The sequence below is a fragment of the Gracilinanus agilis genome, chromosome 2 (genome assembly GCF_016433145.1).
Source record: "Gracilinanus agilis isolate LMUSP501 chromosome 2, AgileGrace, whole genome shotgun sequence".
NCBI classification, from domain to species: domain Eukaryota; kingdom Metazoa; phylum Chordata; class Mammalia; order Didelphimorphia; family Didelphidae; genus Gracilinanus; species Gracilinanus agilis.
In genome coordinates this window covers 396963597-396975925 of record NC_058131.1, presented here as the reverse complement: position 1 = coordinate 396975925, position 12329 = coordinate 396963597, and the positions used below count along the sequence as shown (strand labels likewise).

At 35.6% G+C, this 12329-nt stretch overlaps 1 protein-coding gene across 1 annotated transcript; it reads left to right on the top strand.

The window, feature by feature from the left end:
• The first annotated feature begins 7996 nt into the window (after positions 1-7996).
• LOC123235621 (eukaryotic translation initiation factor 5-like) lies at positions 7997-9428 on the top strand. The gene is given in 3 exon segments (XM_044661813.1): positions 7997-8493; positions 8495-8839; positions 8841-9428. Coding segments are annotated over 3 exon segments (1293 nt in total). The 5' UTR covers positions 7997-8035; the 3' UTR covers positions 9331-9428.
• The last annotated feature ends 2901 nt before the right edge of the window (positions 9429-12329 follow it).

The window sequence follows — 12329 nt, the reverse complement described above, 5'->3', positions numbered from 1 at the left end:
CCTATTTCAAGGGCTTAACAGACATCTGGACAAATGTACAATATTCCTGTTTCTTTCATTGCTTCCTCACCTTACGTGCACACTTCTTTCTCCCTCCAACCCATTCCTCTACTTTTATTCTAACTGTCAAGACAAAAGGTTCTTAACTTTTTTTTCCAGCTTTTTGTTTACAGTTGACTGTAACAATGCTTTGTTAAGCTGAGTTTGAAATAACTTTCTGATGCTTTTCTTTGGAGACTATTCTTACAAATCATAATGTGACTAATGAAATCTGAATGAAAGAAGTATTGTGCTATATTTGCAGGGAAGGATCATCTTAGTTTCATGGGGTGAGAATGTGGGGGAGTTCTTTATCTCATGTTCTACTTCAATTCTTACACAACATTGTAATTCAGTGTTTATTAATCTGAGGCCCATAAACTTTTTGAAAAATATATTTTGATAATTGAATTTCAATACAACTGATTTCCTTTGTTAGTCCAATTTATTTTTGCATTTAAGAGATTATTCTGAGATGACCATGTGTGAGAAAAATAGGGAGGGAATAAGCATTTATAAACACTTTATTATGTGCTAGGCAATTTGCTAAATGCTTTTTGGATATTTTCTCATTTAATCTTCATGACTACCCTGGGGAGTAGGTGCTGTTCAGATTCCCTTTATAATTGTGGCTTTGCTAATCTACCAAAAGGGTTCATGCTAATAAAAAATTACAACCTCTTACTGATAATGCAAGATAGATACTCATTCTAATATTAAAAATCTGTTGTTCATAATTTCTCTCTAGTCTTTAGTTTGTTGTTTGGTTCCCTTTTCAAATGATGAAATCATATGCCATCAAATCCAGAAATTCCCTTGCAATGTACTTTAATACCCACTGTTCATATGTCAGGTAGCTTCACATGCTGAATGTGTTTTGTCCCTCTATTTGACTGTTAATTAATAGCACAAGAAAAGGGATCATGATGCATCTAAATCCTTTCCCATCCTGGCACACGACACAGTACTCTACAGAGAGGAAGTGATACTCCAATCCAAACATTATGATTTTATCATCTGCCTCTTTCCCCGTATCACAGGGGCCTCAAAGGTCATCTGCTCTAAAACATTTCAGACTTTGTATAAAATATTATGAGTTATGGGGAGTACATTGTCACCTAAACACTACCATTCTTTAATATTCTAGATAAAATTGTGAATCAGGAAAAGCTTCTTTTCAGTACCTATTAACGTTCAACTCAAATTAAACAGGTACTAAATCAATTCATCACTTGGTAATCATTTATTAAATGCTTATTATATGCTGAGAACTCTACTAAGCACTGGGGATCTGAAGACAAAAGAGGAATAATCCCTGCCCTCTATGAAATTATGTTGTAATGGAGAAGATAGGATAAGTGTACATATATGCATGTACACAAGTATACAAAATAGATACAACTTTATTTTTAATATTGATTACATTTGATTAGATAGAATCATACTTTATGAATTAGACCTTTTATAAGAATTTGTTAGCAACACCTTGCCAATCTTTTAATTTTTTTACTATTCCTTTTATTTTTTAATTACATGGAGAACAATTTTTAAAAGGTATTTTATTTTCTCAATTACATATAACAACAATTTTCAAAATATGTTTTCCAAAATTAAAGGACACAAATTATCTCCCTCCTTCCATTTCCTCCTTCCTCCTGGAAATAGTAAGCAAATTGATCAGGGTAATACATGTGTTATCATGAAAAGCATATTTCAATATTTTCATTGTTATAAGAGAACAAGCATACAAAATCAAAACCCAAAAATAAAAAGACAAACTAAAGTGAAAAATAGTATGCAGGATCTGTGTTCTGATTCTAATAGTTCTTTCTTTGGAGGAGGAGAGCATTCTTTTTCAGAAGTCCTTCAGAATAGTTCAGGATCATGGTATTGCTGAGAATAGCTAATCTTTCATAGTCGGTCATTGTACAATATTGCTTTTACTGTGTACAATTTCTTCTTGGTCTGATTATTTCACTCTGTATCAGTTCATGTACAGCTTTCCAGTTCTTTCTGAAATCATTCCATTCATCATTTCTTTTTTTTTTTTAAATCCTTACCTTCCATCTTAGAATCAATACTATGTATTGGTTTGAAGACAGAAGAGTGGTAAGGGCTAGGCAATATGGGTTAAGTGACTTGCCCAGGGTCATACAGATGGGAAGTGTCTGAGGCTAGATTTGAACCTAGCACCTCCTGTCTCTAGGCCTGGCTCTCCATCCACTGAGCTACCCAGCTACCCCCCATTTATCATTTCTTATAGCTCAATAGTATTCCATCACCATCATATGGTATAATTTCTTCAGCTACTATAAATGAGGACATCCCCTCAATTTTCAATTCATTGTTACCACAAAAAGAGCTGCTATAAATATTTTTATATAATTAAGTCCTTTACCATTTTATTTTTATCTCTTTGGGATACAAATCTAAGAGTGGTATTTCAGGATCAAATGATATACCCACTTTTATAACCTTTTTGTGACAGTTCCAAACTTCCCTCCATAATGGTTGCTTCAGTTCATAACTACCAAGAATGCAATTTTGCCACATTCCCTCCAACACTTATCACTTTCCTTCAGCATCATATTGACCTATTTAATAGGTGTGAGGTAGTACCCCAGAATTGTTTTAATTTGCATTTCTCTAATCAGGAGTGATTTAGGATATTTTTTCATATGAATATTAATATCTTTGATTTCTTCATCTGAAAACTGCTTGCTTATATCCTGTGACCATTTGTGTATTGGGAAATGACTTAGATTTTTATCAGTTTGACTTATTCTCTATGTATTTGAGAAAGGAAACCTTTATCAGCAAATTTTGTTGTAAAACATTTTTCCTAGTTTGTTGTTTCCCTTCAAATCTTGGTTACATTGATTTTGTTTGTAAAAACTTTTAAAAATTTAATATAATCAAATTATTCATCATATATCTTGTAGTGTTCTCTATCTCTTGTTTGGTTATAAATTCTTTCCTTTTCCATAGATCTGATAGGTCTATGTTCTCTTAATTAATTGTATATTCTCTTAATTTACTTGTGGTATGACCCTTTATGCATAAATTATATGCCTATTTTGACCTTATCTTGGTACAGGGTGTGAGATATTGCTGTATACCTAGTTTCTGCCATACTGTTTTCCAGTTTTCCTGGCAGTTATTTTTGTCAAATAGTGAATTCTTATCCCAAAAGAACAATTAAAAAATAATTACATCCTGATCTTTTGCAATCCAAATTCTCTCCTTCCTTCCCTCCCCTCCCCAGACAGTAAACAATCTGATATAGATTATTCCAGTGTTGTCATATAATACAAATTTCTGTATTCTATATATATCATAAAAGAAGATTTATCACATATTTACCCAAAAAAACCCTCAGGATGGAAACAAAGTGAGAAATGATACGGGTCTATCTATCTGCATAAATACTCTGACAGTTCCTTCTATAGCTGTGGATAGTATTTTTCATTATCAGTTCCTTGGGGTTGAATTGGATCCCTGCATTGCTGACAATAGTTTAGTCCTTCACAGTTGATCATCACCCCTCCCCCCACACACACACATACACAATATTCTCCTGGTCCTGTTCACTTCACTTTGATGTTCATACAAGTCTTTCCAAGATTTGTTTTGTTTTATTTCCTGAAATGATCTTATTCATGATTTCTTATGACATAAAAGTATTGCATTATAACCCTATATCACAACTGGTTCAGCTATTCCCTAACTGATGGACATTTTAGTTTCCAATTATTTGACACTACAAAAAGAGTTGTTATAAATATTTTTAAATATGTCCATTCTTTTCCCCAGTTTTTGTTCTCTTTTGGATAGAGACCCCCCTAGTGCTATTGCTGGATGAAATGGAGACAATGCAGTTTTAGAACAGCACTAGCATCTGGGGAGACCTTGAAGAAACTCCTGCACAAATGGTGGACAACTGCTCAGAAAAGGATTACAGGGATCCTTTTGCTGTCTCTGGGTGTGAAACTCTTGTCACATTGCCCATATAGAGATCTAGGTCTCAGTCTTGGGTCATAGACCCAGGGGGAGGAGGAGCACTAGCATACGCCAACACAGTTGGTCCAGGAGTCATCTACATAGATGGTAAATGAAGTTGTGAGAACCTATTAGATTACCATGTAAGAGAGCATGGAGAGAAAAGAAGAGAGCCCAGGGAAGAACTTTATGGTGCATTTGAATAAATCTATTTTATGTCATATATTGTATTAAGTGATGAGGTATAAAGCAAAAGTGAAATAGTGATTTCCACCTGAGCATCCTTTCTATAGAGAAGCATAATAAACTGTAGATATGTTGGAGAATAAAGTGCTCTAAGAATGCTTGAAAGAGAATACTATGATCCAAGAATGGGGTCAGAGATCAGGGAAAACTTAATAGATTGGGAGGCACCTAAAAGAAAAATAAAGAATCTACAATAAAGAGATGAGATAGTACACTCAAGGAACCAGAAATAGTCTCGAGAATATATTAAGTGGGGAGGCCTTGGGTCATGTTAAGGGAACAAACAATAGTACATTTTGGTGGTAATTTAGAAAACTATGAAATAACATTGGAATAGCCAATTAGGTCTAGAACAGTGATGACAAACCTTTTAGAGACCATGTGCTATACCCTGCCCTGCCCAGAGACCATATACCACATGCGCCCCCCCCCCCCTTATCTCACAGGGGAGGGAGAAAGCACTCCCACTGGGCTGTTGGGGAGAGAAGCAGTGAAGTGAGAAATACCCTCAGTGTGGGTGGAGAGACATAGGGGAGTGGCCCAAGCTCTCTACTCCCCTCCAGCTCTTCCACCTATGAGCTGCCCACCTTATCCTCCGTGTACTCTATTTGGGCCATTGGGCAGAGGGGTGGATGATGTGGAAAAAAAAAAACAAAAAAAAACCTCATCAGACATGGTGAAGAGGGTGAAGGGAGCAGCTCCATCCAAGTCTCTTTGCCTTTCTAGTAATGAACTCTGGTGGGAGACAACAGCACTGGTGCCCACAGAGAGCATTCTGCATGCCCTCTTTGGCATGCATGCCATAGGTTCACCATCACAGGTCTAGGCTGTGGTACATGTGTATGAATGTATGCTGGGATGAAAACTTTAATGTCAGAGCAAGGAGTTCATATTTTATTCTACGGCCAATAGAAAGCTTTTAAATGTTTTTGAGCTAAAAAGTGATGTGGTAAGACCTGGGACAAAGGAATACTATTCTGGCAGTTTTATATAAAGGATACAATGGAGAAGTAAAGTTAAAACAATTTCTACCCAAGAAGAATGGTCACCAAAGAATTAATTATTCTGGCATAAAAAAATCATCAGATAATGTATAAAGGGGCTGCAATTTACCTATAGAAGGGATATCTACTTTAATGGCTACCATCACAGTTCCTTAATATATTGAAGCAAATGCAATGTCACAGAATGTCAGAACTGAAAGGGTTGTTACAGTTCAATACCTCATACTCTATATGTTAAATGGATTAGAGCTTGCATGGAAGGGAACAGAAGAAAGCACTGAGGAGAACACTGTTGAAAGTAACCCAACAACATTTTTCAAAAATTCAGTTCTACTGGTCTCCTTACTGTTTAAGAAACAAGATATACTATCTCTTTACTCTAGCCATTTTCTTTTTTCCCCATCATAGGATATTTATTTTACAAATTCTTCTAAAAAATTCTGAGTACCAAATCCTTTGTTTCATGTTGACCCCTTTCCCATTCATCAAGAAAGCAAGCAATATGGTACCAATTATTCATGTGAATTCATGCAAAACATATTTCCATATTTGTCATGTAAAAACAAACAAACAAGAAGCAATAAAATTTAACAGATATTAGTGAACTTCAATCTGTACTCAGAATTCCTTAGGAGGTTGATAGAATTTTTCATCATGGGTTCTTTGGAATTGTCTTAGATCATTGTCTTTATCAGATTAGTTAAATATTTCACAATTGATCAAGACACAAGATTGATATTTAAGTGCACATTGTTCTCCTGGTTCTCCTCACTTCACTTTGCATTAGTTCATTTAAGTCTTCCCAGGTTTTTTATGAAACTATTCTGCTCATCATTTCTAATACCATAATAATATTCCATCACAATCACATGCCACAACTTGTCTAGCCATTCTTCACCTTATGTGGATCTTCTCAATTTCCAATTTATGACACTAAAAAAAAGAACCGTTATAAATATTTTTATAGATATAGTTCCTTTTCAATTCTCTTTTATCTCTTTGGTATATAGAGCTAAAAGAGGTCTTGCAGGGTAAAAGAGTATGTACATTTTTATATTCCTTATTTTGGGAAATAATTCTCTAGCATGATTAGACATGTTTGCAACTACACCAAAAGTGCACTAATATATAATTTTTTCCCACATGTCCTCTAGTATTTATCATTTTCCTTTAGTTGTAAGGATGTATGTCAGAGTTGTTTTAATTTGCACTTCTTTAATCAACAATTATTTAGAACATTTTATGTGACTCTGGATAGCTTTGATTTCTTTCTCAGAAAACCGTCTGTGTCTTTTGGTGATTTATCAATTGGGCAATGGCTCACTTTTTATATAAATTTGACTCAATTCCATATGTATTTAAGAAATAAAGCCTTTGTTAGAGAAACTTGCTGTAAATCCCCCATTTTCCTGATTCCCTTCTTATTTTGGTTGCATTGGTTTCATTTGTATAAAAATGTTTTTAAATTCATCAAATCAAAATGATTTTACTTCCTGTGACTCTATCACCTGATCTCTAACAGACTTTTCCTTTATCCATAGAACAAAGAACACTTTGTGTCAAAAATTTACACATTTTAGCTTTATTTTGTTATATGGTATGAGATGTTAATCTATGAGTAGTTTCTTTTAAACTACTTTCCAGTTTTCCCATCAAATTTTTATAAAATAGTAAATTATGTCCAAAGTTTTGGTCTTTAAGTTTATCAAAGAATAAATTGCTATGGTCATTTACTACTATGTATTGTATACCTAATCTTTTTCACTAATCTATCACTATTTACTTAGTACCAAATTGTTTTCAAGATTTTCCTCTCCACAGCATAGTGTGAAACCTTGTTTATCTAAACTGCCTTCTGTAGGAGTAAAAATGAATGAAATAGTCCAGGTAATTCAAATTAAAGGATTTAAAATAGCAATCATGATGCTTGGTGTTGTATTTTATAAAGGTCTTACTTTATAGTATTTTATAATATTTCATATGATATCATATGATTTTATTGCTGCTCTCCAGTGGCAGAAAAGCAGACACTGCATTTCAGCAAGAGGCAAAATTGAGTGCTCAATAATGTCCTCTACTGGTGAAGAGGCAATGGGGGAGGGGGCAGAATCCAGGGGGGAATATGGAGAATCTGGCTACAGAAGCAGAGTTGAGGAGGTTTTTTAAGGCAAAGATTTTGGGGCTGGTTTTAGGGGCAATTCTTAGCTGGAATGGGAAAAATTTTAGCTAAAAGGAAGTATAGGGAGTCAGAGCGAGAACATTCCAGAGGTCACCAGGTTCCTAGGTGCCAAAGGGTGTTGCCTCCCCCCCCCCCACATCCCTGGTACCACCCCTCCCCCCCTTCTCCCCGCACTGGGTCTGCACCTGGCTTGGGCCACTCTTCCCACTCCGCTTCCTCCTCCTTTCTCCTCCTCCTATTCCCTTCCTCCTCCTCCACCTCTTGCTGCTGCTCTGACTCTTGTTTATCCCGCGCCTCAGACACTTCATACCAGTCCCGAATGAGCAATGTTGGGTTTATGTCTTTATTTGTCGAAAACGAGCTGTTGCGCAGCCATTGGTACCTGTATTGGGGAAATATAGCATACAAGCAAGACGCTTACAGCCTCTGTGGCAAAAACTTTTTCATGTTAGAGACCGAGAACTCTTGCAGTCGTTTGCCATCCCTTCTTCTCCAGACAGAAGATACCAAAAAGTTGCAATCAAAGATCTCTTCCTCTTATTGATAAAACTACTACTAATAAGCCAAAATGTCTGTCAACGTCAACCGCAGTGTTTTAGATCAGTTCTATCGCTACAAAATGCCCAGTCTGATTGCTAAGGTTGAGGGCAAAGGAAATGGAATAAAGACAGTTATAATCAACATGGTTGACTTTGCAAAGGTGCTTAATCGGCCTCCAACGTATCCTACCAAATATTTTGGTTGTGAGCTGGGAGCACAGACCCAGTTTGATGCTAAGAATGACCGTTATATTGTCAATGGATCTCATGAGGCGAATAAGCTGCAAGACATGTTGGATGGACTCATTAAAAAATTTGTTCTCTGTCCCGAGTGTGAGAATCCTGGAACTGATATGCATGTCAATCCTAAGAAAAAAACAATAGGTAACTCTTGCAAAGCCTGTGGCTATCGAGGCATACTTGACACAAACCATAAACTCTGCACATTCATTCTCAAGAACCCACCTGAGAATAGTGAGAGTGTTACGGAAAATAGAAAAACAAAAGAAAAATAGAAAGGGCAAAGACAAAGAAAATGGTTCTGTGTCCAGCAATGAGACAACACCATCACCACCACCACCCAATGAACTTAACCCTCCACATGCTGTGGAAGATGATGAGGATGAAGACTGGGGAGAGGATACAACTGAAGAAGCTCAAAGACGCAGAATGGATGAAATTAGTGATCATGCAAAAGTTCTGACACTTAGTGATGACCTAGAAAGGACAGTTGAAGAAAGAGTCAATATTTTATTTGACTTTGTGAAGAAAAAGAAAGAAGAAGGTATTATTGATACTTCTGACAAAGAAATTGTTGCAGAAGCAGAAAGACTGGGTAAAAGTTATGGACCCTTTTGTGTTGACTGAGGTTCTTTTAAATGAGAAGATTCGAGAACAAATTAAGAAATATAGACGTCATTTTCTACGATTCTGCCACAATAACAAAAAAAAAGCTCAGAGGTACTTTCTTCATGATTTGGAGTGTGTGGTAGCTATGCATCAAGCTCAGCTCATCTCCAATATTCCACATATCTTGAAGGAAATGTATGATGCAGACCTTTTGGAAGAAGAGGTCATCATTAGCTGGTCAGAAAAGGCCTCTAAGAAATACATCTCAAAGGAACTTGCTGAAGAGATTCGTGTCAAAGCAGAGCCCTTTATAAAATGGCTAAAGGAAGCAGAAGAAGAGTCTTCTGGTGGAGAAGAGGAAGATGAAGATGAAAATATTGAGGTGGTGTATTCTAAGACTGCCAGCATACCTAAAGTTGAAACTGTGAAGTCTGCTGATAACAAGGATGATGACATTGATATTGATGCCATTTAAAACAGTGCAACCGAGCTTACAGTGTAATGCTTCGAATTCTCTGCATTTTCAGCCAGAAGTGCAACATGTATGTGCAGAAGCTAAAATGGCTTAACATCATGCTATACTTGGTACTCAAAATGTCTTTTTACTGTGAGTGGTGTAACTAAGCCCAGTGAGACATCTAGGGAGTCCATATACATCAGTGCCCAGGTTTAGTTTGCTTATTTATAGCATGTTACTTTGGGGAAAAAACTAGTGATTGACACATAGAATTACATTTATTTAGTTGTAAAAATAAAAATTTGTTTTTGGTCATTCTTCAGTTTGTTACTTTGAATGAGTTGAGTCTAAAATGATACTAGCTTCAGTGTCTTAAGCCAGGCTAAAGGAGGAATGGGAAAGGCTGAGTTTTTTGTGATCTTGGGAGCTTATTAGATTTGGTATTTCTTGGAGGGCTTCAACCTGGGTGAAAAGTTTGATAGTCTGAGATTATTTAACCCTGGTTAGTAATAAGTGAGGAAGTTGTGAAATCCTTCTATTTCTAACCCTTCAAATTTGGCGTCTGAAAATTGTTCCTTAGAGTAGTAAATTCCACCATAAAAATGACAGTATAAGACCTTATTTTGTTGAAAGTTGAGGATATAAGTGTAAACAAAAGTTGAAAGGTTGTTGTTTTTTAAACTTAAACTGTGCAAATTTATGTATGTTTGCTCCATGTTGTCATTGAGGTTTAGTGCAATGTACATGTGGGCTACGCTGAGAATCTTTTCCATATTAACAAATGGAGTATTTCTGTATGTGTAGCAATTCTGCTGAGTGAAATTTCAAACTTTGGGATATGATTAAATAGGTTGACCTATAACAGCCAAATCAAAGATTTATTTTAGGGAAAACAGGGAGATGGGCACTAATCTAAAACAGTGAACATCACTGAGATTTTTTCAGCCTTGACCTTGATAGTCTAGATCCCAACTTCAAAATGTTTGGGCATTTATTATACCTTTTCAGTGTGCTACTTGCCCTGATGTTTTGGTTTGATACGTTTCATGCCTTTTTACATTGATATAGCTTGTGCTGTTTGGAACTTGGGCACTATCTTGCCAAAATTTTTAAGAAGTGTTAATATGTCTAACTTGATTTTTCTAAACATTCTTATTTAAAAAGACTGAAATAAAGCTAAAAGCGTACTTTATAAGTCAGAACCTGTAATGCAGAGTGTGACTTGGTATATTTTTTATTTTACACTGACAATAGCCAGATATTCACAAAAGTTTGTGATGGGTGTTAAGAGTTATATAGGTGGGGGTGGTCCCAGCCCAGATGTTCATGAGTTTATTGACTCTGTATATAGTTTGCAGATTTAAACTTCTGACCCAGACTTTGAACTATTTCAAAACAGCCATCTTTGTAAAGGGATTTTGCTGTATCAAAAACCTCTGTGTAAAAGAATGATACTGGAAATTGAAAATTCATTGCTGAAAGGTAGAATTTTTTTAGAATACAGACTTTTTGTGGATTGGAGGAAATCCACCTGACTGACTCCAGTGTAAAAGAAATAAGTATGCAAAATATTGTGAAAACACCAGAATTGATTAAAATGTCAGAAAACCTTTTAAAATTGAAATGTGCAGGCTGTGACATAGGAGATCACTTAAAACAAGCTAACAAGGTTCTTTAAATCTTTTATAAGTATAAAGAAAAGCATTTCAGTTTTTGAAACACTAAGTGACAGGAAATCTTGTACACTGGACCAATGTGAAATCTTAAAGGGACCAAAATGTAACTAAAATTGAAGCTTCAAAAAAATAAAATATTCACAAAAGGGTATTCTATGGAGCAATTGTATCTTTTGCTCTCTTCTACTGTCTTTAAATTTTCCTGTTTTCTTCTACATTACTTGATTATTAAACGATTACTATTGAGCCTTTTGCAAAATAAATAAATACCTAAAAACAAACAAACAAATAAACAGACAGACAGACAGACAGATAGATAGATAGATAGATAGATAGATAGATAAACAAATAAAAGGAAGTATAGGAAGCAAACTGGGTGGGTGAAAAAGGAGTTAGGGGGGAGGACCAGCTGTCCCCTCCCCTGGGCTGGGGTTGGGGGCAGGGAGTTAAGGCTTACCAGTATCAGCAGCAGCAGCAGCAGAAAGAGTTAGAAGGAACAGCCTCTGTGAGGGAGAGACCTGGCTGCTGGGCTTTCCTGGTAGACAGGTGTAGGCAATGAGTCTAGAAAGCTCTGAATGGTTTCCTGAAGGGAGAAGGAAGAGCACAGCAGGAGAAGAAATGCTGTCCCTTTGTGATTGCCAAACATATTGTAGGAGTAAAAAATGAATGAAATATTCCAGATAATTTTAAATTAAAGAATTTAATAACAAAAATGAGAGGGAAAGGGATTTATTCAGTTAAGTGAGCAGAGTACAGAACCAGAGACCCACACCTGCCACACGTTAACCAAAGCAAACCTCAAACTCCCAAAAAAGAGCCCTACAACATGGGTCTCAGCCAAATTTATCTCCCAAGCCCCTATACATCAAATGAGGTTGTACTTAAAAGGATGCTGGGAATTTAACTCAGGTATGGAAATTTTCCACCTGCATACTTCTTTTACTCTTATTTTTCATTGATCCTATTGATATTCATGACTTTTTTTTCCTTTCAGATGAATTTTATTATATTTTTTTCCAGCTACATGAAATAATTCTTTGGTAGTTTGTTGGTATGGTAGTGAATAAGCAAATTAATTTAAGTAGAATTATCATTTTTATTCTATTGACTCAGTCTTCCTACAAGTAATTAATATTTCTCCAATTGTTAAAATGTGTCTTTATTTGTTCGAAAAGCATTTATAATTATGCTTTTTAGTTTATCATTTTGTCTTGTCAGGTAGACTCAAATGTATTTCATGATGTTTAAAGATATTTGTAATAGAATTTTTCTGTCTGTTTCTTCATGCTGGGATTTGTTGGTGATATGTAGAAGTGCTGATGATATATATGTATAAATTTT